The 27595-nt window shown below is 42.8% G+C and overlaps 1 protein-coding gene across 2 annotated transcripts in view; it reads left to right on the top strand.

The window, feature by feature from the left end:
* NALF1 (NALCN channel auxiliary factor 1) overlaps positions 1-25550 on the top strand; it is a 628680-nt gene extending 603130 nt beyond the window's left edge. The window contains exons 3-4 of one of the 2 annotated variants that reach the window (XM_045481814.1): positions 23020-23065; positions 24741-24854. In XM_045481814.1, the coding sequence (XP_045337770.1) occupies positions 23020-23042 (23 nt within the window). In that variant the 3' untranslated portion in view covers positions 23043-23065; positions 24741-24854. Of the gene's footprint in view, positions 1-23019; positions 23066-24740 lie in introns of both variants that reach the window. The other variant, XM_045481803.1, reaches the window with a different exon arrangement.
* Positions 25551-27595: the final 2045 nt, after the last annotated feature.

Genomic DNA, 27595 nt, shown 5'->3' with positions numbered 1-27595 from the left:
TCTGCAGGGTAAATGCTGTACCAGGAGGCAGAGGTGGGTTTGCTGGGTCACAGGGTCTGTGCAGTTAGGGTTTGGAAGAAACTTGCCATGTGCCCAATCAGAGCAATCCCTCTCTCAAAGTCCTACTGCCCTGAGGTGGTCCTTAAGCTCCAGTACAGGGCTGGACTTGACCCCTGTGACCCATCGTCCCCACCAGCCTCGCTTGCCATCTCTTCTTTGGAGCACAGCTCTCTGGATGCCATGCAGCGAGAGCGTCCCCCTGCCCGGCACAGCCCTCTCCGTGCCCTCATCTGGCTAACCCTTTGGCACTTGTCACCCCCTTAAGAGGTCCCTGACACCCCAAGTTTGGGTGGGTTATACTTGTGCCCACAGCACCCTGTGATTATGTCTTGTCACCCTGCTGTGTTGCAGGGCAAGACATCACGTGGGCCTGGCCCGTCCTCCCCACCTCATGGTGAACCCAACTGGGGCCACAATTTACACTGCTTCTGACGGTGTCCCCAGGGCCCACAAAAGGGCTCAGTAGGCAGTTGACTAATGGGTGAATTAATGGGTAACAGCCCCCAGGGATCTGCGGGTATCCCCCTTGTAGGTGAGGTGGGGGAAGCGCCTGGGGAAGGCATGGTAGTCCAGGCCCTGAGAGAGGGCAGGGGCTTTCTGTCTGTCTCCCTCTGCTGGCAACCCCTTGAGGACTCACACAAAAGGAGGCTGACGGTTAGATGCGCTTTCACAAAATGTTAGTCCTTTGGAGACAAAAGAGTCAGCGGTTCACTCTAAAGCTGTTTGTTCCCTCAAATTCCACCCCCCGCCATGTGCATCATACAGATGCGTGTGGAAGAGAGTTCCTTCCGCCTGAGCTAGCTCATTGCCTGGCGCCATCATCCTGCACCTCTCTTCCTCAGCACGGTCTGGATACTGGGACTTTAACAAAAGTCTAACCAACGATGTGACATCTCACCTTGTGGGGTTTACATTTTAAATGCCCCTCACCCCAAACTGAGTGGGACAATTCTGTCCCCAGCCCCCCAAATCCACAGGCTGTGGTCCCAACCCCCGGTGTCTCAGAATGTGACCTTATTTGGAAGTAGGGTCTTTATGGAGGCAATCACATTAAAATAAGGTCATTAGGGTGGGCCCTCATCCAGTTATTACTGTATGTATAAATTTGCCAGGGTCACCATAACAAAATACCACTGACTGGGTGGTTTAAACAACAGAAATTAATTTTCTCACGGTTCTAGAGGCCAGAAGTCCAACATCAGATGCTGTCAGCTTTGGTTTCTCCAAAGGCCTCCTTGCCATGCCGGCACACTGTCTTCCCTTTATATGTGGCCCCTGGTGCCTCCCCGTGTGTCCAAATTTCCCCTTTCTATAAGGACATCAGTCATATCACATGAAGACCCTCCTTAAAGACCTCATTTTTAAATTAACTGCCTCTTTAAAGGGCCTGTCCCTAAATATGGCCGCATTTTGAGGTACTAGAAATTAGGGTTTCAACATATCAATTTTAGGGGAATCAGCTGGCCCACAAGAGCAGGCTCAGAAAATAGGGAAAGTTGGACGCACAGAGAGAAGATGCTATGAAGAGGCACAGGGAGAGGAGGCTGGTCTGCAAAGCAACTGGCCAAGGCTCCGACCTCGGATTTCCAGCCCCCAGAACCATGAGACCAGACATTCCTGTTGTCCAAGCCCCCGTCTGTGGTGCTGGGTTACGGCAGCTCGGAGCAATGCCTAGCAATTTTGGAATAAAACAGATAACATTCAATATTGTTTGTTCAAGAATGGAATAACGTCAAAGTCTTATATGAAGACGAATTTGGGGTACTTCAAAAGTTCCAGAGGATTAGAAGAGAGGAAGCAATAAAAAGGAATTATAAAGGCAATGAGCTGGCTCAGCCAAGAGGATTTAGAAGATAATAGTTATGTAGAGAGAGTCATAATGAAGAGAGAGTATTCACCGTCACAGATCATTTTTAATTGTAAAATCAAATTATTTTCGTAAATCTCACGAACCTCCTTTCGAAGAACTTTAGAACCACAATCGATTTGCAACGCTGTTGTGTTTGCTGTGTCCAAGTTTTTATGGTCCAACAGTTAGGAGATGTTTAAGCCTGAATCTGAAAACCCCTCATCTCAGGAAACAGTTGTGAGGGAAGTTTTTATTTTGGAAAATCTAGCCACTCTCTGCGCTTTCTGTTCAGAATTGCTGTGAAACTAAAACTGCTCCAAAAAATAAATTCTATTGTTAAGTGTAGGATGGGGGGGGGGGGGTGGGAGAGGGAAAATCTCTAGCTAAATAAACTTTTCATCTCTAGATAAATTGTCTTCCTTTTGGAAATGGGATTGTTCTAATCACTTCTAACCTACTCTTGTTCTGGAATGAAATATAACATACAATAGTTTCATGAAATTTGTGGACAGCTTTTGAATTCCAAATCTTAATCCTTACAAAAAAAGAAGGGTTTACATGTATGTTCACTGCTTTTATTCTTTCCACAAAGAGAGAACTTTTGAAAGCATGGAGAAACCACCCTCAAGGAAAAGCATCAAATTTATGGAAAAATCACAAGCTCCGTCCATTAGCACAAACAGAAGCAAACGCGAGCATATAACCAGGGGACTCCTTGTGTGAGCTTGTGGAGTCTCGGGGCTGAAAGGACCTTGGCGGTCATTTAGTGCCATGGCGGGTCTCACGCTGGCTGCAAGGACTGTTGCCTGGATTGAGGGGGAATTGAGGTGTCACTAGAACACGTGTGGTGATCACTTAGAAATGTCTGCAGGGTGGAGAAACAGTTGTTTGTATCTGTCCAACACAGTAGCTCAACGATTAAACCTAGCAGATAAGAACATTGAAGAGTAGAGAAGTTAGGGAACCTTCCCAAGTCCTCAGGGAGGCCGGCGGGAGAAGCTGGCGCATCTGACTTCCTGCCTAGCACAGCACCTGCTGTCACTCACTGGGCCTTTTCACCAGAACTTTACTTTGTACCTGCAGTAGCTGGCCTTCTCTTCATTGTGACTTTCTTACCAAAAGGATGACTCCAGAGGGTCATGACCTCGTCCAGCTTCTGTTACAAAACACCTGCTATGCCGGAGAAAAATGTCCAAGGAAAGTGTGGTGAAAGAATGTAAAATTATACTCTTTCTCCGCCATATTATACTCTATGTCCTTTCCTCCTAGGTGTTTTCTTTTGCATTGGCACACATTCATTAAGAATTTCCTAAGGACTCACTGCATTAATTTCCTAGTGCTACTGTAACAAATTGTCACGAATGCAGTGGTTAGTGGCTTAAACCAATATAAATGTATCACCTCACAGTTTTATAGGTCACAATGTGGACACAGATCTCACCAGAGTAACATCAAGATGTCAGAAGGCTGTGTTCCTTCTAAAGGCTTGAAGAGAAGAACCCATTCATGATCATTATGATTGTTGGCAGAATTCATTTCCTTGTCGTTGTTGGACCGCAGTCCCTCTTTTCTTGCTGCCTGTCTGCTCGGACAGCTCCCAGCTTCTAGAAGCCACCCGCATTCCTTGGCTTGCTCTTCCCCATCTCCATGTTCAAAGTCAAGTCAACAGTGGTGGGGAAGATTCTTCACCCATCATATCTCTCTTACCCATGATTTGGCCTCCTTCTTTCCATTTTAAGAGCTCATGTTATTAGATTCGTCTCACTTGGATTAGTTTTCCTATTTTGAGGTCAGCTAACGAGCAACCGTAATTCCATCTGTATCCTTAATTCCTTTTTGCCACATAACCAGATATTCACAGGTACTGGGGATTTGGATTTAGACATCTCTGGGGGAAGCCAGCATTTTGCATTCATCTATTATCAGGCCTTGTGCCAGATGCTGGAGATAGATTGATTAATAGATGTGGTTCATAACCTAAGACACACATGTTCATTTGTAGAATTAACAAATTAAATAAAAACTAGACTGGTGTTATTACATGTAAAGTCTTAACAGAGTACAGAGCAGGAAGGGAACAATTCACTATATCTCCATTACTTTTCTTGGAAGTAAGTATGGAGAGTGTTATTATCACAAATGCACAGACATGAAAAGGGGATACAGAGAAACTAGTTTTCCTCGGGTTTTTTTTTTTTTAAGTTTATTTATTTATTTTGAGAGAGAGAGAGAGAGAGAATAGGAGGGGCAGAGAGTGAGAGAGAGAAAGAGAGAGAATCCCAAGCAGGCTCCACACCGTCAGTGCAGAGCCCAATGCGGGATTCAAACCCACGAACTGTGAGATCATGACCTAAGCCAAGATCAAGAGTGGGACGCTTGACCCACTGAGCTACCCAGGTGCCCCACAGTTTCCCTCAGGTTTCCACAGGTTATTTCCCAAGCAAAGAGAAAATCCATGAAGAAGATTGAATCCATTGCTTCCTTGCAACCGTCCTGTCTCACTACCATTACGATTATCACCACTGTTAGGATTGTTACTGGCCACTAATTGTGAGTGCAGAGGATGTGTAATACATTCAGACAAGTACTTAAGGTTCATCTTGTTAAATCCCCACAATGTCTCTGAGGAGAGTGTGCACGTTGGTGACCCTCGCAAATGGCAGAAACCTAACTAAAACGGATGTAAGCAAAATGAGGATTCGTTGGTTTATATAATCTTAAAGTCCAGGGATAAGTATCAGAGTCTTAAATGTTATTCATTAGATAGATAGATAGATGATTGATTGATAGATGATGGAGGGGCGCCTGGGTGGCGCAGTCGGTTAAGCGTCCGACTTCAGCCAGGTCACGATCTCGCGGTCCGGGAGTTCGAGCCCCGCGTCGGGCTCTGGGCTGATGGCTCAGAGCCTGGAGCCTGTTTCCGATTCTGTGTCTCCCTCTCTCTCTGCCCCTCCCCCGTTCATGCTCTGTCTCTCTCTGTCCCAAAAATAAATAAAACGTTGAAAAAAAAAATTAAAAAAAAAAAAGTCTAATTTACCAATTGTTTGCCACTAGTATTTAAGTATACAAGCACCTAACAGGGTCTTCAGACCAAAAAAAGTTAAGAACCAGTTAACTATTATAATAGTTTAGGATGCACTTAATTTTGGTGAGACATGTAGAGCAAAATTTAAGCTTATTCTTGGTCAATGTTAAAATGACGTCCATATGTTTTTAAAGTACTAGATCATTCTTCGTCTTCTTAAAGTCTTAATTTAAAAAAATTTCCTGGGGGGCGCCTGGGTGGCGCAGTCGGTTAAGCGTCCGACTTCAGCCAGGTCACGATCTCGCGGTCCGGGAGTTCGAGCCCCGCGTCGGGCTCTGGGCTGATGGCTCAGAGCCTGGAGCCTGTTTCCGATTCTGTGTCTCCCTCTCTCTCTGCCCCTCCCCCGTTCATGCTCTGTCTCTCTCTGTCCCAAAAATAAATAAACGTTGATAGATGATGGATATATAGATAGATAGATGATGGATGGATAGATATATACATAGATGATAGATGGATAGATGATAGATGGAGGAACGCACATATGAGGAGAATGTAGGTATATTGATCTATATTGATCATATAGATCATGTAGATGTCTATTGATCTACACGTGGAGAAATGAGACATAGATGTGGACCAACCGCTAGTTCTGTCCCCATCTCCCACTTGACTCTTTCTCCCCAGCTCTAGGCTCTGCTTTTCTCTTCGTTAATTGATTTGACCAACAGCTACAGATCTATAACCGCTCAGTTTAGGAACTTTGGCAGGAAGAGATCACCCCGTTCCTGGTGTGTTTGCAGCAGTCCCGCTTTGGGGTCGGATTGTCCTAACCTCGGTCCTGTGTCCACACTTGAGCCATCACTGTGGCCTGGGCCAGGGGGCAGGGGCCGGATCAGCCTCACGTGCACCGCATCCGTCCAGCGGAGGATGGCCGATCCCCAAAGTAAAATCTGCGGGCCGTTCATCATTTAGGGTGACGTTCCTTGCGCTAAACGGCAGCTGCCCACCACAGGCCTCAAGGAGAACAAGGAAGCGAGCGCGACTTTCCCAGGGGAGATGTGCTGGCAAGCACCGAGTCAGAGCCCAAAGCAGCCCCATCCTGTGCACAATGCTCAGTGTCCCTGCACTAAAGAAAAGATGCATCTCTTTGAAAAAAATCTAACCTTGTTGGTCAAAGAGCTTTAAACACCCACAGCCTCTTTTCTGTCAAGGGATATTCATTGCTATATTTAAGCTGGAAAATGTATGCTTAATCATTTTAAAACGCTCAGTGAATGCACATAAGCAAAAGGAAGAAAAACCATCATCTACCACCAAGGGGAAAATAACATTCTATACAATGAATAGGGCTTTGCATTCTAAAATATGCTTCTGCAGCATAAAATATCATTTGAATAATAATACAGGATATGAGTGTAACATAAATTACTTAAGCGTTTTAGTAATTATAGGACTATATTTAAAAACGCTTCTATGGACATATATGCACACTTACTTCCATTCACTTCGGGTTTCTTTCCATAAATTCATCTAGGTGGAGTTCGTGGGTAAAAGGGCACACAGAAGTTCAGCTTTTGATACTTGTTGCCAAAAACTCAGATAATTTATGACCACACATAGATTCTCCCCAGCGATGTGTTATACTTCTGGCTTCTCACTCCTTTATGGACATAGAATATTGTCATGAATATTCCTGTATGTTTTAAGCGAAGCATGATGCGTCATTACTTTTCAGTTTTTTAAATACTAGTATTTAGACTTTTTTTTCTTTTATACTGGTTCTTTTTATTTCTCTTTTGTAGTGCCTCACAACATCTCATTTTAATTTCATACGTGATCTTTTCTTTTTTCCTTCCTTTCTTTCTGTCATGACCCAGGCACGCTCTCCTTTTCCTGAATCTGTTTCTTGTGGGAAATACAGAATTTTTAAGAATGCCGCTTCCCTCACATGGAACAGAGTGGCAGACTAATCAAACACAGCAGGGGTCAAGTGGAGGGGACGCACTGAGCGGAACTTCTCCGTGTGTTAGTTTACATTGTATCACCTCTGAGCCACACTTCAAAACTCATTCTTACCATTCTTTATATCTTCCCAGTTTAGTGGATCTTCTACCAAACAGATAACTCTCGAGCTCTCAAATAAGAGTTATAAGTGAGTGTTAAATCCTGTTATCCCCCTCCCCACCCCAAAGAGAGAGAGAGAGAGAGAGAGAGAGAGAGAATCATTTCCTGGTGTTTTATCTCTATCACTGTAAACTCATTCTTTGGCTAATTAGCAACCATTGTCAGGCTCCTTTGTATTTTGTTAAAACTTGAGTCTTGTTTCTTCAATGGCAGGTTAAACCAATGACCCCAGAGGGCGACAATCAGAAAGCAAAACAAATAATTCAAGACATCATTGGATGAAATGAATCATAATTATGCTGCTATACCTGGCATTGTAACTAAGGAAATAAGCAATTAAAACGCTGCTGCTTGAGACATTCCCTTTGGCAACTGACATGCCAGGTTCTCAGTGGAAAATATGTGTAAATATAAGATATAACATTGTTTTTAATGGAAGTGTGCATTCTAACGATGAGTGATACCCTCTTCAAGATAGCTACTCCATCCACCAAACCCCACCTGCCTGCCCCCAGTGTCACTGCTTCCAATGTTTTTGTAATTCCTTTCGGAAAATGATTATTTTATTTTATTTTCATTTGAATGCCCTACTTTAAATGTTGCGACTACTAGAATTCAGTTCCATTTAAATCTGAAAAACAAAAGTAGCCAAGAATTCCAGTTAAAATATACATTTTTTTAATTTAACATTAGCTCTAAGATACTGAGACCAGTTTTCTTATCCGGTCTGTAAACTGCTCACATACATTTGCTTTTCTTTAGAGTCAGAGTATTACCAATTTAAGTTTGAGCATTTATTTTTTTTTTTAATTTTTTTTTCAACATTTATTTATTTTTGGGACAGAGAGAGACAGAGCATGAACGGGGGAGGGGCAGAGAGAGAGGGAGACACAGAATCGGAAACAGGCTCCAGGCTCTGAGCCATCAGCCCAGAGCCGACGCGGGGCTCGAACTCACGGACCGCGAGATCGTGACCTGGCTGAAGTCGGACGCTTAACCGACTGCGCCACCCAGGCGCCCCTTGAGCATTTATTTTAAGTACAAACATTTTGACTAAAATCACAACTGGTTTTGTTCACATTTAATGTTTCAAAGCCTGGTACATCAAATTAGGAAAATAATTTTCCCCTAACTCATTGAAAAGAAAGCTTATTTTTGAAGTCAGGGTCTCTTTATGAGCCATTTCCATGCCTTGAAGCCATTACCTTGTGTTTGCCTCTGTTGAGTGCACATCGACGTTGAGATAGTTGTGTATGTGTTCTGGGATTACACAGAAAGTCTGGTTTTCTTTTTAGAAAGAAAAGCAGGAAATGTTCGTACTCTAAAAACATCGATGGATCAAAGCATTAGCAAAACTGTCTCTTCAATTACAACTCATGGTTTGAGATACCGCAGCCACAGAATTATTTATATAGTTTCCTGTTTTCAAGGAGATTTCCTCTGCAGACTCATAGTTACCAAGGATTTCCAAATTAAAAAAAAAAAAAAAAAAAAAAAAGACTGTGGGATACATACTAAACAATGATACTGATTTATAATCAGTGAGCCCACCGTGCCATTTCACGGAGAAAAATAACACAAGTAAATAGAAGCAGAACATCACAGGTAATGTGCTTAACAAGGACCATACACTACACTTTTTCTCATATGGCTTCTTCGCTGCTGAAACTAGCTGGTGCGAAGCACGAAGTCCCAGAAACATCTCCCAGAGAGTTCCAGCATTTTCACACCCTCCTGTGATGTGGATTCCTAGGACACACTTACAGAAATTTCTCTGAATTTCTGAAACGCAATTCATGAAGTTCCTTCGACACACTTCCCATCTGCGAGAGCAGTCTGGTCGGAGAAGGGAGAGCGTCTCACAGCCACGATGGTTCCTGGTGAAGAAAGAGGAGGAGTTGAGATTTTTATTCCTTTCCCTGGTGACTCTTGTAAGCTCCGCTCGAGTCGCTGTACTTGGTAACTGATCCGAATAAGGAAGAGGAACGTGAGCCTTTCTGTCCCAACAGTCCCCATGGCCTGGGACCCTGCACTGTTTTGATGCTTTGTGCAAACCCAAACAGCTGAACTATGGCACGCTGACTTCTCCAGAAACCCATATGGCTTTCCTCCACACCAGCCAATAAAGTCTTCATCAAGGCCGCCATCAAAGGATTCATTAGGGGAGGGGTGGAAAATTAGAATGATGTATCTAGTGAGACTGTATCTTCTTTGTCCATTCCTTTTTTCTTCTTCTTTTCTGTTTTCTTAGACTACATTTTTAAAATTAAAAAAATCACTATAACCATTTTCAGGAAAATAACAATGTGAAATGTGATATTTAACAGCATGTGCTAGATTTCTGTTTAGATTATACTCTCTCAGGCTACAGACAGTCTGTTTTTCTAGTACGGTCTTGGAAAACTTTAGGACCCGTTATGGAGAAAATTCTCTGCTTAGCTTCAAGATATTTCAAATGCCCAATTTATTTCTCGACTCAGCTTATGGCTTTAATGAATGAGTGAATTCTCTGCAGAACATCTCTGCCATTTTAATGTGGACTTTTGATTTTCCTTTCACTTAGCATCATTTTCAGTTTTTAGAGCGATTTATTTTCGAGTTAATGCACAGTTAGCTTTCAGATCTGAGTGGCCTTTCTATATCGAGGTATTTTTGCTTTGTCATCCAAACGACTCAACTTACTGAAACATTCTCTTACAGCTCAAGGGGCATTATTCCTTGCTTCCTTCCCCTCATCAAATAAATATGTATTGTTCTTTGGGGAATAAACAGCCTGCCAGGTATTTAGAGTACCAGGATGGGGTGAAGAAGTGATCATTATTCTCAACGATATCAGCTAGAAGAAAAGGAATATAATGCTATAAATGGTTAGATTCAAGACCGATGCTAACATTTGTTCATCTTACTAGTCTGATACACCTGGCCACTACTCCCCTCGAAAAATTACTCAAATGGAAAAATTTGCCCTTGCTTAGAAAAGATAACTATAAAATTTATAAATATACAGATACTCAGAAGTCCGATTCTAATTCTTTCTGCAGATGGTCATTATGGTTTGGGGAAAAAAAATTCATTTCTTAGGTCGACCTTTCATTTTATATTGTTTTACCAGCACAATTATAAAATAACCCGGGGGGTCTTGGGTGGCTCAGCCAACTCTTGGTTTCAGCTCAGGTCATTATCTCAGGATTCGTGAGTCCGAGCTCCTTGTAGGGCTCTGCGCTGACAATATGGAGCCTGCTTGGGATTCTCTCTCTCCCTCTCTCTTTCTCCCTCCCCCCACCCATCTCTCAAAATAAATAAACTTAAAAAAAATAAAAATAAAATAACCCTAGAAAACTATCCAATTTTCAAGAGATGACTTCAGAAGAAGCTGTAAAGAAACCACACAGATTTGAGATTTGAGAATACAACAGACATGTGGACCATATCCAAAGAGCTTTCACAGAGGATAGCAAGCCCTCCAGGGAAAGAGAGGGATGCTGACATCAAGGTGGATTTTGGCCTCCTTGGTCTTCTCCCCCCGTCATATGCTTGTGATCACATGACATTACAGACACATGACATGGCAGAAAGCATTTTGCACGTGGAATTGAGATCGCCAGTCTCACCAGGATCACCAAGATCACCAAGCTCACGTTTAAAATAGAAAGCCTGTCTTGGATTGTCCAGGTGGGCCAATGTCATCACAGAACAGAGAAGCATGGGCCAGAAAGATGAGGCAGGAAAATCAGAGAAACTGAAGGAGGGAAGGACTCGACCCCTCTGTTGCTACACAGTTTTACCACGGGGACAGGGGCCACCAGCCAGGGATGCAGGCGGCCTCTAGAAACAGAGTCTCCAGTCAACAGCCAGCAAGAAAACAGGATCTCAGTACTACAACCACGTGAGAGTGAATTCTGCTAACCTCCGGAATCGGCCTGGGTAGTCAAGGCCAACACCTCGATTTCAGCCTCACGAAACCCTGAGTGGGGAAGCCAATCTAGCCGAGGCATCTGACCTGCAGAACGGGGATGTATTAAATGAATGCCATTTAAGCCACTGTGCCTGTGACAGCTTTTACAGCAGCGCTGAAAAGCAAATGCGTGTTTCGGGTACCGGACGTGTGGGGCCGTGTAACAAATACCAGGAAATATGGAAGCGGCTTTGGAACAAGGCAGCGGGGGAAGTTGGGAGAAGATAAAGGACCAGGCTAATGAGATTCCCCGATTGCCGTGAACAAGATGTCGAAGTGTGGCGTTAAAGACCACCGGCCAGGGCTCATAGAGGAATAAGGAAGGTGTTAATGGAAACCCGAAACGGGTTATGTGGTTTCGGCACGCTCAGCAGAATCGTGCCCTGCAGGAGCACGGAAGGCGGAGATTGCATGTGATGCGCATGGGCTCTCCAGCCGAAAAGATGTCCCCGCAAAGCGTTCAAGGTGCAGCCTGGCAATTTTTGCTGCTTACGATAAAACGCGAAAGGGGAGCGAGAAGTGAGGGAACTGTTCAACAACACAAATCCAGGATTTCATGATGTGGGGAATCTCTGTCTTCCAAGAGGGCAAGAGATTAAAAGACTTTCCTTTCAGGAAACCACACTCTAGAAAAAAAACAGAAGAGAACAGAGGGTTCTGGGCTAATACCTCAGAAAGCTTGAATGGTCAGAGGAGGAAGTTAAAGGCTCTTCGAAGAAGTGAAAGGTGTGACTCATGGATCCCCTCGGCCACCTGGGCAGTAGCCAAAAACAGAGGAGGGATTACCTGGGAAAGATCTGTGGATGAGCTTCTCGTGTGATGGGGCGGATCCTTGCGGCACAGACCAGGAGCTCACACGTCGTTGAGAATTTAGATCAACAAGAACACTGCCAGCTTTGACTGGAAAGGACAGAGACAGGATGGAAGGAAGAAAGGGTGTCAGACCCCCCCCCAAACGTGCTAATGAAACTTCTCAGCAGCAAACACGTGGTGTTCATCATAAAAGAGGAAGGATGAGTCAGAGGGGCAGAGTTCTGAGCCCAGAGGGGAGCTGAGAACCACACACGACCATTCCCAGTCCTGGAAACCAAATGGCGTTTGTGCAGCTGGACTTCGAACTTGCTTTGGACTGATGACCCCCTTTTCCTTCTGTTTTCTTCCTATCTGAGACAGAGTGTCTATAACTCCTGGCCTCTGCCAATCTCACCAGTGTATGTTGGGAGCAGATAACTTGCTTTCTAGCTTCACAGATACAGAGGAATTTTGTCCCAGGATGGATTACACCCAGAGTCACATCAATACCTAATTTAGGTGGTTGGACCATGGGATTCGGGGATTTTGAACTAAGATTTAGAGATTTCTGCACTTTGAGTTGATGTTGTATTGGAGGGAGGCATTTGGAACCTTAGGATGTGGTTTGCATGTGGCATGGATGTGAATCTTTGGAAACCAGAGGGCAGGGTGGTAGACTGAATAATGGCCCACTCCACCATCACCCCCCCCAAAAATGCCCCTAACCTAATCTTCAGAACCCGTGAACACACTGCATGGCAGAAGAGACTTTGCAGGTAGGAATAAGATTATGGACCTGGAGATAGAGGATTATTCCGGATTATCTAGGTGGACCCATTCTGATCACCTGAGCCCAGAAAACCACAGAAGAAGGCAGACAGTCAGAGACAGTGCGAAAGGCAGAAGAGATGACGAAAAAGGAGAAGCCAGAGAGATTGGAAGAATGAGCAGAACTTTGTGGGTCATCACTGGCTTTGAAGATGGAGAAAAGGGCCATGAGCCAAGAAGCGGGGACACACGTCCTCTGGACACTGAGAATTACCCTGTCAACAGTATACAGGGACACCAGGACCCCGGTCCCTACGAGCAAAGGGAACCACCAGACTGAATAGCCATAGAAGTGAATTCTTCCCGAGAGTCTCTCCAGAGGAACTCAGCCCTGCCAGTGTCTTGATTTTGGTTTGTGAACACGGGGTAGAGAAACCAGTCAGCCCCGCTAGACCTCTGACCCACAGAACTGTGCATAAATAAATGTGTGCTGGTTTAGCTGGTAAGTAAGTAGCGATCTGTTAACAATGTCGGTAGGAAACACACACAGTTAGAATTTCCACCACAGCGCTGGGCGCTAAGATACAGTGAAGTAATGCCTCCTGTTATTAGAAGACAAAGATTATGAATCTAGGATCTGTACCCGAGAAACTACCTTTCAAAATGCGACAATGAGGTTTATTTGTTTAAATTAAATATGTGTACGCATGGGGGCACCTGGGTGGCTCCTTCAGTTAAGCGTCTGGCTCTTGGTTTCAGCTCAGGTCATGATCTCACAGCTCATGGGTTTGAGCCCCGTGTTGGGTTCTGTGCTGACAGTGTGGAGCCTGCTTGAGAATTCTCTCTCTCTCTCTCTCTCTCTTTCCCTCTCTCTCTCCATCCCTCCCCCTGCTCGCTCGGTCTCTCTCTCGAAATAAATAAACTTAAAAACATTTTTTAAAAATATGGGTACTCATGTAAGTTCACCTTCCGCATGTGCTAGCCGAAACATAAATTGAAGTTTTACTCTAGTGAAACAAGGGCACAGCAAAGAAGATAATGTAGGATCTTAATGCGGGTGGTATAGTGAAAAATAAATGATAAGATGATATCTGTGCCACAAAAAATGTAAAAAAAAAAAGTTTGTATTAGAACATCGAGACTGGTATGATTATGAGGCTGGATGAGTTAGCGATACAGGAAAGAATGTAGAATATTTTCCTGATTATATGAAACATGAAAGACAATTGGAACTCGGGAAAAAACGTGCAAGAGAATCACGAGTCACATACAAAGCTATCTAAAATTTTCATGATTTTTATGAATTGATGAAGCATAAAAGTGAGAATCTGTCTTGCCTGATGTTTAAACTATCTTCAGTAATATTGTAGTGAAGTGGGATTAAACGAACGCTAAGGATGTACTTTATTTTACTTTCAATATTCAAAATTAGCATACAGAGCACAAACACATAGGGAAATGTCATTGTATTTTTAGAGAAAAGCAATGATTGGCCACATGTAGGGATCACTGGGGGAGGAGAGAACTATAGTGATACAGCTTTCTTAGTGGGTCTAAATCACTGGATTAAGATATAGGTGAAGGGATTTGTCATGTAGACTTCTGAAGATAATCACTCCCAACATAAAAGCAAACAAAAATGTGGAAACAGAATCCATCCAAAGTCTTTATCCCTTGAGAAGAGTATTAGGATCGAAGAGAAAGGAAGGTAATGATGTTTTGGGGACCCCGGGTGGCTCAGTCGGTTAAGCGTCGGAGTTCGGCTCAGGTCATGATCTCAGTCCGTGAGTTCGAGGCCCGCGTCGAGCTCTGTGCTGACAGCTCAGAGCCTGGAACCTGCTTTGGATTCTGTGTCTCCCTCTTTCTCTGCCCCTCCCCTGCTCATGCTCTGTCTCTCTCTGTCTCAAAAATAAATAAAAACATTTTAAAAAATGTTAAAAAAAAAAGGTAATGTTTGCTTTCTGATGTTATTCTAGCATTTTTATTTCCATGCGCATGTAATAATTTTCTCATTGCCATTATTGCCAGTTTATTTCCAAAATATTTATTTTTTTATTATGAAAATGCATTCCAGATAAACTCTCTTAGGTGGGTATTAGTAAAAGGTTATCATGTGGTCTTATCCTTACTACCTTTAACAATTCCTATTAAGGGGGGGGGGGGGGAGAGCAGACAGTAAGTGGCCAAGTAAACAGAAGCATCCGACTGTCCCACTTCTGACTTAAGTAAAATAACCAAGGGAACGTGAAAACTCCAGGTCATCAGAAAGGGCCCAACCACGTGCAAGAGACTGAGCCATTTCTTCAAGAAGAATGGAAATCAGATCACATTAGAGCATACCGGGGGCTCCCCTGCAAGAATTGAGACCTGTGATCCCACAAGTACTCGCTTGGAGGAAAATGGTTTACGGATAAGGGCGAGTTGAGAGAGAGCTGGCAAGCATCCTCCCAGACTTCCTGCGGTCAGGGCCGGCTGACCAGAGACATTCTCGACGGCCGTGCAGGGTCCCCAAGGCAAAGCATGGGCTTCCTCTCCAGTGCAGCACGAGAGCGTTGGTAGAAGAGGTATGGGTCACACGGGTATCGTAATACAGCACAGAGAAGATTCAGGTGAATGAAACTAACTTGGGAAGGGCTACCCAGAGCACTGGATCGCTAACTGCACTTCTAACCATCCTTGGTGTGTGTGTGTGTGGGGGGGGGGGGGGGGGGGGGTTGAGATGTCAAACCAAGTAAGTAATAAAGTCACTCGAGCTGTTTTGACACATCACAGTTAAAAGAGAAATATACAGAATATTATTTCCCAGGGCTGTTGTAAGAAAAACGTGTCACAATTTTGGAGGCTGGACATCTGAGATCAAGGTGTTGGGAGGGTTGGTTCCTTCTGAGGGATGCGAGGGACAGTCTGTTCCATACTTGTTAGCTAGCTTCTGGGGGTTTGCCGGCGACTTTGGTATTCCTTGGCTCACAGATACATCACTTGTCCACCCGACCTTCTCCCTGTGTCTGTTCACAATGTTCCCTGTGTCCATGTCTGTCTCTGTGTCCAATTTCCTTTTTCTTTTAATTTTTAATATATGGACACAGATCATATTGGATTAGGTATCCCGTAGTGACCTCCTCTTGATTAAGTCTCTGAAGATCCTCTCTCCGAATCAGGTCACATTCTGTGGTACTAGGTTCTAGGTCTTTAATCTCTCTGCGGGGGACTTGGTTCAACCTTTGTCACACAGAAAACAAAATATGGAATCTCATAAAATATGCTTTACATGAAAGCAGGAAGTTGAGAAGCAGAATGCTACAGCACGTATTGGAGAAAAGTTACCCCAGGGTAATTTTACACAGCATCTACTCAATAACCTTCAAGAACATACAGAAACTTTAAGACAAGAGGAGAAGAGTGGAAAGGGAATTGGGCTGGGAAGCAGGCAACCATAACACTGGGCTTAGATTTTAGAAAGGAAATATTGTAGGGCAACAAAGAAAACTTGCAAATACATGCTAGATGTACTGCATCAACCATCTAGAAATCGGAATAAACAAAAGGGAGGGACAAGCATGAAGAATGTAGGGGCCAGGTCCAAGGTGGAGACCTGTGGTATAGAAATGGAGACAGGGGATGTGATAAGTTGAAAACATACAAAACATAAAACTGAGAAAAGAAACAAAGAAATGACAGGAAATATCTTGCCTGAGCTTGAGGACAATCCTATGGGCAGGTGAAAGTGATTCTCTCCATTCTGGCAAAATTTCAGAAATTAGATTAAATTCCAAACAGTCCCGAGTTCTGAGGATGAAGGCAATATCCCACAGGCTCCAGGGGAAAATATGTCTTTGACCACTGGACGTCATATTTCTCTTTCAAAAAGACTGGACCGGCATCCAAGGCTGCGTCTGTTCTGCGGGAATCTCTCTCTAGCGTGTGGCTGGTTGGGCCCGCGCGGATGAGAGAAACAAGTCCCGTGGATTTGCCTCCCCAGCAGTGTGTCACGAAAAGCCCACAATCCCTGTCACTCCCCAACGGCACTGCACTGAGAGAACAAAATGCTGGAGTCCTGTGTGACCACATGCATGAAAAGGCAGCCCAGCCCGCCTGCCGGGGGAGGTGTGCAGGGGGCAATCCAGGCATATCGGTTACAGTGCTCACCTCCACCGGGGGAGGGCAGGTCCCTCTCTGATGGCCACAGTAATCCCGTGATTTGTCCTTCATGCTGCCTGGTGTGCTCTTGGCCTTGCAGTTCATGAAATAGGCTTGAATTTTTCCTGTATTACTCCCGCCACCTGTTCTTGTTCTTTTCGTTTTTTCATCCAAATTAGCTCCTCTGGGTTTCTCTTAATTGCAACCATATAATCCCTGCATAAGATAGATATAAAGCAATATGCAAACATTATTAATAATTACTACGTGAGGGACACCTGGGTGGCTCAGTGAGTTGAGCGACCGACTTCAGTTCAGGTCATGGCTCGTAAGTTTGAGCCCCACATCGGGCTCTGTGCTGACAGCTCAGAGCCTGGGGCCTGCTTCTCCCTCTCTCTCTGCCTTTCCCCCACTCACACTCTGTCTCTCTCTCTCTCTCTCTCTCTCAAAAATAAATAAACATTAAAAAACTTTTTAAATAATAGTTACTAAGTGAGACGATATAAAATATGAGTAATTTGACAATAACTGAGTTTAAGACATCTGATGATAGCCAAAAAATGATACAGAATGAGATGGAAGAAACAGAATTTTGTTAACCTCCTTATCAGTGATACTGGTAATTAGACAAATCTAAGTTCAAGTGTGTATGGTTTTTTAAAAGCTAAAGTTCAAGTAGAATTAATAACAGCCAGCATTTAACAAATTATGAAAAAAATAGCATTTAAATATGCTCACAGAGAAAATGATAGAAAGCAAAGGGAGTGGTAAAGAAACAATTTTAAATGTTTGGAAATATTATTATATGATGATAAAAGCAAGACCAAGCAGTGTAGATCTGACAATAAATGTAAATGGGTTAAACTCCCCTTTTCAATCATTGTGAAACTTACGTGTAGAACACAGTAGAGAGAAAATATAAAGAGACCAAGAAAAATTAAAATAATGGACAAAGGTATATCAGATGATGTATCTGCATGGATGCTTATACATGTGGAGTTTATATTGATACCAGACAAAATATGCTCTATACGACAAGAGGAATAAAAACAACAATAAAACTTGACCAAAAACAAACAAAGTGTCATGTTTTCTTGATTTATAGTAAATGTCTAGTGAAAAATGTGAAGATTTATGAATTTTCCGTACCTGACATACATATGTCTGTGGCTGACATAATAGCCAAATATATAAAAAGCAAAATCATTAGAAACAGTTGTAGAAGACACATTTCTTGGTGGGTGACGTTCTAATAGGCAAAAAATATATAAACAGAGAGACTAAGCATTGTTAGCAATGTTAATATTTGCAAAAAATAGCAAGATAATAGTTTTACATAATACAAAGAAAAACCACAAAGAAAATAATTAGAGAAAATCAAATTTCTTAAGTATATGTATTTCTTTTGTGAGAGGCAGAAAGGGTGCACAAAAGTGAGGGGGAGGGACAGAGAGAGAGGGAGAGAGAGAATCCCAAGCAGGCTCTGCACTGTCAGCACATGGCCTGAGGCTGGGCTGGATGTCGGGCACTCATGGGTCATAACCTGAGTGGAAATCAAGAGTCTTATGCTTAACCATCTGAGCCACCCAGCTCTCTGAGAAAAAGAACTTTTTTAAAGGCCACGTTCTTGAAACTAAGGTAAATAAAACTTGAAGTTAGTGACAAAATTAGTTTTGAAAAGTATCAGCTGGCATTTTTAAAAAGCCATCAAACACTCTTTTAAGTCACTTAGATATAAAAGGAAATGTACATTACGGTTACAGAAAATGTAAAATCGCGGCAAATTAAAACATGAAAGAATTGGCTAAAGCTAGTCTCAGAGGAAAATTTAAAGCAATAACTAACGTATTAAGGAAAAACATGAATTCAAAAGAGTAAAGTAGCATTCAATTCAATATGGTTAGAAGGGGGATAATAAAAGAAGATTGAACACAGGATGAAGAAGGAAATAACATAATTAAGAAATTGATGCATTAGCAAACAGAATAAATATCAGAACATATCCATTATTTCAAGACCTGTATCTCTGATCATGCAAAGGAAAGTGGGCAAAAAAAATCTTTCGAGTCTTATCAGGGACAAAAAAAAAAAAAAGATGAAATAGAGTATTAACAATAAAGAAGATATAGAAGCCTAGTCTTAAAATATGCATAACTCTGCATTAATACATGTAAAACTATCAATAAGACAAGCTATTTTTAGAGAAATATGAATGATCAGACTTGACAAAAAACCTTCACAGATTGATAGCCATAAAAGAAACTGTAAAATTACACAAATTACCTTGAAGAAAAGCTGGTATCCAGAAAGTTTTTTAGATTGCAAACTAGAGTTTCTAAAACTCCGTAATTATGTATATAGAATACACATATATATTGTGTGTATATTACATATATAATCTCACTTAGTAATATACACAAAGTTTAAAATCACTCCTACCAAACCAAATAAAGATTAACAATGTGCAGTCACACATGCTGAATAGAATCTTACTCACATGTGAAATCTGTAAATTACATGCACACTTCCGTGTGAATATATGTGTCTGTATGAATAAACATTTGGGAAAACAAATGCAGAAGTTTCTTCTTGTTTCTTCATTCATCCTAATGAAGTCAGATTTGGGGTGATTTCCCCCTTCTTTTTACTTTACTGTTTCTTAAACTTTTGCATTCAGAAAAATATTAAGCATATTACTTGTTCAGATATCTTAATAGTCATATATTTCTGGACTTAAAGATGGTGAAAGGTAAATTACTGAGATAATGAAGGATTATATTTAAATATTATCATGTGTTTATTTTAACCATTTCCGTAGAATATTTGACATTCCTGTACTTAGATAATATTTGTAATGACTACACTAGAATAATTGTTTTGAGCTATTAAAAATAAGGGTCTTCCATGAGTGGTTCAGACCAACTGAAAACAGAAAAAGAATTTGAATTGGATGTTTTTTAAAGTCTTTCCTCATAATAAATTCTTTTTTTAATCTTTTTTTAAAATTTTGTTTTATTGTTTATTTTTGAGAGAGACAGAGACAGAATGCGAGTGGGTTAGGGGCAGAGAGAGAGGGAGACACAGAATCCAAAGCAGGCTCCAGGCTCTGAGCTGTCAGCACAGAGCCCGATGCGGGGCTCAAACTCGGGAGCTGTGAGCTCATGACCTGAGCCAAAGTCAGACGCTCAACCGACTGAGCCACCCAGGTGCCCTTAACCTTTTTAAAATTTTTTAATGTTTATTTTTGAGAGACAGAGAGAGAGAGAGGGGGAGACAGAACGTGAGCGGGGGAGGGGCAGAGAGAGAGAAGGAGGCACAGAATGGGAGGCAGGCTCCAGACTCTGAGCTGTCAGCACAGAACCTAATGTGGGACTTAAACCCATGAACTATGAGGTCATGACCTGAGCCAAAGTCAGACTCTTAACCGACTGAGCTACCCAGGCGTCTCCCCCCGACCATAATAAATCTGATTCTATTCTTTGTCCCAACTTACAATAGCAATCATTATTATGTGAGATTTTACTATCTGCAGGCACCATTCTAAGCAATTTGTATATATTATTTAATTCGCCAAAAAAAGCTCCATGAGGCTGGTACTATAAGATAGAATAGTAATTCCTATTATTATTATTATTATTACTTAATGCCAAATGGCAGCTAATGATTCGTTAGAGATTTCAAATAGAGTATTTTGTAAGCAAAATGTATCAGAACATTTCATTCACTGAAAATTTCCCTTTTCCCTTTCGTAACCCTTTCCCTTTTCCCTTTCGTAACCTTTTCCCTTTCTAATATATATAATGTGCACTGAAATTCATTTCATTCATGTAATATATATAACATGCAATGAATTTCATTTGTGCAATGAAATTATTGCGTGAGAAATGAATTCTTTTCATCTGGAAATAAGTTCTGGTAGTCCCTTGAATGGTGTGGAAGACTCAGCCGCTGGGGGTAGGTTTCCCAGGAAGCATGTCTGTTTCCCAGGAAGCAGGTGGTTGATCCCGGAAGTGCACCTGCCAGGGGGTCAGGGAAGCAGGATTCTCAGAGGGACAGTATCTGGAGCTGGAATGGCCCTTCACAGATGCCCTGATGATCGAAGGCAGATGCCCAGGGGCCGAGAGACGGTTTCTGGATCCACCTGCCGGTATTATTCTAGCTGGGGGAATGAATCAGAGATGGAACAGAGCAGAACAAGATACAGAAAAGTACAGTGATGTTTTCTAGGCAGACCCAACAGAAAAGAAATTGTTTTTAGGCATAAATCCGAAAGGATGGAAGGATGGATAAGGTTCAAAGAGCTTTTGCTCTCCTGGACAAATAGGCCGCATGTTTCCTGGGAAATCTGATCCAAAGAAATGTACAAACTTCTCCATCTAAACAGTTCAGGCAGGTCCCCTTCCCAGGCCACTCACAACCTTGCTTAGGGGCTCCATTGCAATACTTTCTCCCGCAGACATTGGATCCAGAACGCACAGGCTTCTCGCGTAAAAAATAAGAGATGAACAAACCAAGAAGAAAAAAATGACTTGAAGAAAACAGGGCCCCTGCAGGGAGGAAATAAAACGTGACAAATAAAAGCTCTGCAAATCTCTCCACGATGAAAGAATATATTGCAACTGTGAAATGAGACCAGTCAGTTCAAAACAAAACAACAACAACATTCGGAGTACGTGAAAGAACTCTTGGAAATTAAAATGTGATAGAAAAAAAAAAAAACTCAATAATATCATTACACAATGAAAGTCCCCAAATCCTCCAGAAAGTAGAGCAAAGAGATGCAGTGGCATAAAGAGAAATGAGATAAGAGAATTCAAAGGCAGGGCCCAGGGGCGCCTGGGTACTCAGTCGGTTAAGCGGTCTGACTTAAGCATCTGACTTTGGCTCAGGTCATGATCTCACAGTTCGTGAGTTCGAGCCCCACAGCGGGCTCCGCACCGAGTGTGAACAGCCTGCTTGGGATCCTCTGCCTCTGTCTCCCTCTCTCTCTCTCTCTCTCTGCCCCTCCCTCTCTCTCTCTCAAAAATAAATACACATTAAAAAATAAAATAAAACTAAAAGGCAGGGCCCAGAAGCCCAACAACTGAAGATGGGTGTCATGCACAGAAAGAATTCTGGAGGATAAGAATTTCTGAACTAGAATTCCGTGCTCAGCCAAACAAGAAATTAAATATGAGGTAGAATAAACACATTTTGAGGCATGCAGCATCTCAGAAATTTGCTACCAGGAGCTTTTCCTTACGAAGATACTACCTTGGTCCACCAAACCCAGAAAGGACATAGGAGCTATTCCTCAATAGGAGAGCCACAGGACAGAAGCTGCAGGTGTCCCCAGGGGGTCGTTCATTGAGGCTGTCAGGCTGGTGGCTGTGCGCCAGGCATAAAAGCAACAGGTCCAGATCGTGAAAGACTCTGGGATATAAAGCTGATAGAACATCCCCATTCTGCCGAAACAACTGGGAGGGATTTGGGGTTGAAGTCGTGAGTGTGTAGGAAACCGTTAGATAATGATTAGCTCTTGGAAAACCAGAATGGCGAGGGACGGAGATCTCCAGGTGACTGCATGTCTGAGTTAAGACGTGTTTTGACAACGTCGTAATACAGGGAAGCATGCTGAACTTAGAGTGGGAGGTGCCTATGGGCTGAAAAATGAGTATTTTATCCTCACGTGCCCTAGGGGGAGGTCTATAAAGATAAAAAGATAAAAATCAAGAAAAGCATAAAACAGGTTATTTCCAGAAATGTAGCTAAATACAGAAACAGCAGAAAGAGGTTCAAGTATTTGTCTCTGAGAAGGAAAAATTGGGGCTGGGGGAGGTGGAAGAATTTTTTTTTTAATATCTTGTGGAATTATCTGATTATTAATATATATGCATGTATAACTCTGAAAAAATCCTATAAAAGGATGGACAAGGGGGAAAGAAAGTGTGAATTTTATCAGTCAAGCAGAATAGTACATTTATTGGCCTAAATGAACTGCCTTATTCTTTCTGAAATGACTAGTTATACATCAGTAAACTAGCTTCTGAACACATTTGGAAGAGCTTCTTATTTGGATGAAATTGTCAAATATATATATCCTCACTATTAACTTTCTAAAATGTTGATCTAAATGAACTTTAGATTTCTATTCTTATAATCTTAACTATAAACTCTCTTTTTTGTAGAATATAATTTGGAAAATGTATACTTCAATAAATGATTAGTCTACTGGTGAGGTATCTTATTTGAAAAAAGAAAATATCATACAATAAAAATGTCGGAGATGCAGACCTCATTAATTCAGTTTTTTTTCCGTATTCTATCTAGGAGAAGGTGAAGTTTACCTTTGAATGCCTAAGAAGAAATGAATATTGTAAGCATCATTATAAGGATATCTTGGTCATTTCTTTAAAAGAAACTGAAGATTGCAGTGTATAATATCTTATTTAATAGATTTTTAATTAAACAAATATGTATTGAGTTTATTCATGCAATAAGTGCTTGTTAAGTATCTGTTTTGTTCAGGCATTCTTACATAGTGGGAACACAAAGCTGAAATACATAGTTCCTGCTTTTAAGGTGACAGATGAATAAGGAAATTGACATAAAACTAGCAATTACGGTGAAAAGGACAGATAACAATTGAAGAGTTCCACAGAATACACTAGCAGCCCAGGAGAGAGTATAGACTTCACACAGGCAATGTCAGGAAAGCTGAACTTGAAGATAAATGAGAGTAAGGTCTATGAGTTGATGGGAAAAAGTCCAGGAAGAAAAAACAGCTTGAGAAGTTGTGAAGGTATCGTGTGCTCTGGAAGAACCAGCAGTTCAGGCTGTCTGGAACATTGGCCAATGAGTCTGCAGAGATGGGAAAAGGTATTTTAGATTGTATTAGTTAGGTGGAGACAATGAGACACTACTACTAGCTATTATTATTAAGAGGAGCCAAATTTTTCATGCTTCTGTATACTAGGCACTAAGCCAAGCTCTTTACATACGAAATCTTGATTTAATCCTTGTAACTATTCTGTCCTCGCTTGTAAAATTTCAAGCTTGAGGATAGTATAATAAAATCTGTGTAGAAAGTTTTTGCTAACACTCTTGAGAAAATGTTGCCGTCAGGTAAAAAAAAAAGATACAAAATGGGTTCTGTAGCTACTTAACAAAATTATACATAACAGAGCAAGAAACAAGATTGGAAAGATTAGAGGTAGCCAAGTATTTTATTCTTTTCACCAATTTGAAAGTTTCTAAAATATCCATGTATCAATTTAAAAATAAGAACAATGCATTATTAGAGAGGAAGCAGGGAAAGGAGAAGGGAGGAAGAGAAGAGATTCCGGGAGGAGGGAAGATAAAAGAGAGGGGGCAGGCATTCCTGGAAAGGCAGGGGAGGTTGGAAATAGAACAACAGAGAGCCTCTTCCTGCAATGGTCCAGGCATAAGATAGGTCTTCTGAGTAGAACAGCAAATGGAAGAAAAAGAACAATATTTACAAAATAAATCCAACGGAAATGTCCCCTTTGGATGCTTAGAAGGCGCTGCCCATTCACCAAGAAGGCGAGCTAAGGACAGGGCGAGGTCGAGAGGAAGTGATTACTAAAGCTGGTTCCTAGAGCTATGATGTTACAATTGTTCGGTTGTTTCTCTTAGCACAAGTAGTTACTGTTACTTTACCTGTTACATCAGTTAATCGCATTCCTTCTAAAGAAAAAGGATGGTTGTACAGCCTTGGTCACCAAGCTGATCCAGAACCTCAGGTTCTGATTTTGGACCTAATGGAACCTTTCCCTCTGTATTCATCACAACCCAGAGCTTCCCTGGTGTGGCCTCCGGGAATGTAAAAAGAGCGCAGTGAGGAACTTAAAAGTACCGGTTGACTATGTGTCCACATTGCATTGACTTGCCTTTCCTTTACAAAATGCTTAACTGCCTGTAAGATTTTGTGGATCAGAACGTTAGAGTAACAGCTTCACTGTACTGTGTGAGCTCCTGCCCGTGGCTCTTGGCGCCTTTTAACCGGGCCCTGTCCTGTCTTCACCCTCCAGGGCTCTACGAAACCTTCCTAACCAATGATGAACCCGAATGCTGTGATGTCAGGAGAGAAGAGCGCCCCAGCAAGCCCTCCAGAGGGACGGTGGGGACCAGCGGCCCCTGTCACAGGACGTCACTCACAGTGTCATCAGCAACCAGACTGTGCAACAGCAGACTCAAACTGTGTGTGCTCGTACTGATTCTCCTGCACACAGTGCTCACGGCCTCCGCGGCGCAGAACAGCACGGCGCTGAGCGTAGGGGGCATCAACGCGCTGGAAGACAGCTCGGCGCGCGAGGAGTAGCCGGGAGGGCCACCCCAGGGCCACCAGGGCCACCAGGGCCCCGCCGGGGCGCACCCAGCACCCGCCCGCTGCCGCTCGGACACACTGGGTGCTTTTACCCTCCAACCGCTTCTCGCAGGGCCTTTAGGGTAAAATCTCAGAAGATGGGCCTGGATCCAAACGAGGACACAAACACAGCTTTTTATTGACTAAAAGGCTGTAAAGTGACTTAAATTTCTCACACCATTTTATACACTGTGTTTTAATGTTTGGAGGTTTTATTTGCTTTCCTTTGATTTTGGGTTTATTTGTTCTTTTATTTTTTTGCACTTGTTAATACAGGATTTATTTTTTGGGGATGGTTTCTCAGAGGTAAACTAAGTCTTCACTGTCTCTTTCTCTCTTTCTCTCTCTCTCTCTATATATATTTCTAGTCATTGTGTGTGTTCATCAGATAGTTCTGTCTCTATGTCCTGTCAGTTTCTATTAGCGGAATGATTGCTATGACCTCGCGGTATATAGCAAAATACAACAACAACAACAAAAAAAATCATAAAAAAATAAAAAAAGACAAAAAAAAGAAAACAACAAAAAATAAAAATAAAAAAACCCCTAACTCTTCCCTCCCGCTTCCGAAAGCGACTGCCTTCCCCGCCCCCTCCCATCCCCAGCCCCTCCCAGTCCCCTCCCCAAAACCCTCCCTATCCCTTGCCTGCCCCCAATCATCCCATCCCCACCCCCCACTCCCCAATCCCCTTCCCCCAACCTTCCCATCCCCGCCCCACCCCCCTCCAGCCCCTTCCCAGGCCCCGCCCCCGCCAACCTCTTCCCAGGCCCCGCCCCCGCCCGGCCCCCGCCAGCCCCTTCCCAGGCCCCGCCCCCGCCCGTCCCCGCCAGCCTCTTCCCAGGCCCCGCCCCCGCCTGGTCCCCGCCAGCCCCGCCCTCTCCCCGCCCCCTCTCAGCCCCAGCCCCGCCCCCAGCAGACAACATCGCTTGCTTCTGTCTGTGCAGCCGCAGTGCGGGCGCGCACGCTCCGCGGTCCTTGGACCGCTGTCGCCGACCCCGCCGGGAGCAGAACAAGGGGTTCCTTTTTAGCTGAACAAACAAGTGCTCTCCATGGTAGGCGGAATCAGACAGTTAACACATTTTTATGTTGAAAACAAAACAAAAGCAAAGAAAACCACCATGAACTACGTTGCTCCAGCTCCCATCCCCCGAGGCCCCGTCCCTCGTCGCCGTCGCGGGTGGTCAGGTGGCCGCGAGCCCGCCCAGAGTCAGGACGGGTGCGGCTGGATGCCCCTCCTGCGGGACTGCGGGCGGGCTCTCGTGCGGGTCTCGGCTCGCTCGGGCCCTTGCAAGGGCAGCAAAGGGACTGAGGACACAAATCTGGGTTCCTTTCTCCTCCTTTGTGGTCGTGGAGGAGACCGCAGAGATGCTCCAACACCGGCAGAATACAGAATATATACAATTTTACCCCCGTATTCCCCCACCTATGATTTTTAAATTATTCCAGGTATAAAGTGTATGCAATTCTGCATTATCACAAAAGAAGAACTTGTTTAAAAAACAAATAGGTTAGCCATTTTCATTCAAGTGCAAAAACTCTGTCACTGGAACACGCTCTAGGTAGTTGACAAAAAGAGAAGAAATCAGATCGCTCTGTTTGTATTTTTTCTTTTCGTGGGAACATTTCACCTGCTGAGTGTACATGAATTTGCTTTCTAAAAAAGGCTTTTATGAGTTTACAGTAGAATCAGTGGAAGGAAGAGTTCATAAGGGCTGTTTTTAAAAAAACAAACAAACAAAACAAATAATTAAAAAAAACACTTTACATTCCTTCCTATACTCTAACTACACTTGGGAAGTGCACTTCAGATATGTTTGCTGTGTAGCTGGGAGATGAAGGAAAACCATAGAAAAGGTCCTCGTAGCGAACAAAATTTAGTTATTAACTTTATAGCTATGAAATTCCCCCAGGCATTTGTTTTTGTTCAAACAAACTTTAATCTCTGCATCATACTTAACCCTGCGACATGCGTACAGTATGCATATTTTGTTTTGAATAAAAAAAATGTTTTGTTCCAGTCTGTTAAGAATATTCAAAAAATAATAAAGGTATTGCTTAATAAAATTGCTAGAATTGTTTAGCAGTACATGCACAAATATTTTACTAGATTCTTCGTTTTAATAGTGTTTTGTTGAGACTGAAAATCCTAAAATGGTCTGCGCAAATACAAAAAAAAAAAAAAAAAAACCCGCCAAAATGCAAAACTCTCCAGTTTTTGTTCCTTTTTTAAAAATTGTTTTTTATGCAAATGCCAACACACATTCACGCATGCATACACACACACACACACGCACACACACACACACACACACGGTACAGTATTATAATTACAGAAATACCGTGCTGTTTCTGGGGCCACAAGAGGGTGGGAAGAGGTGCTTGGGGGGACACTGAGTTGCTGCAAGTGTTAAACACTGGGAGAACCGTGCATGTTTAAAGACCATCTAGTGGTGGACCACAGATTTCAGGGGAGTTGGGGGATGACTAAAGTAGGGGAGCAGTGGGAGAAGGATACAGGG

This window comes from Leopardus geoffroyi, chromosome A1 (genome assembly GCF_018350155.1).
Source record: "Leopardus geoffroyi isolate Oge1 chromosome A1, O.geoffroyi_Oge1_pat1.0, whole genome shotgun sequence".
NCBI lineage: Eukaryota > Metazoa > Chordata > Mammalia > Carnivora > Felidae > Leopardus > Leopardus geoffroyi.
This window is presented reverse-complemented; position numbering and strand designations above follow the sequence as displayed.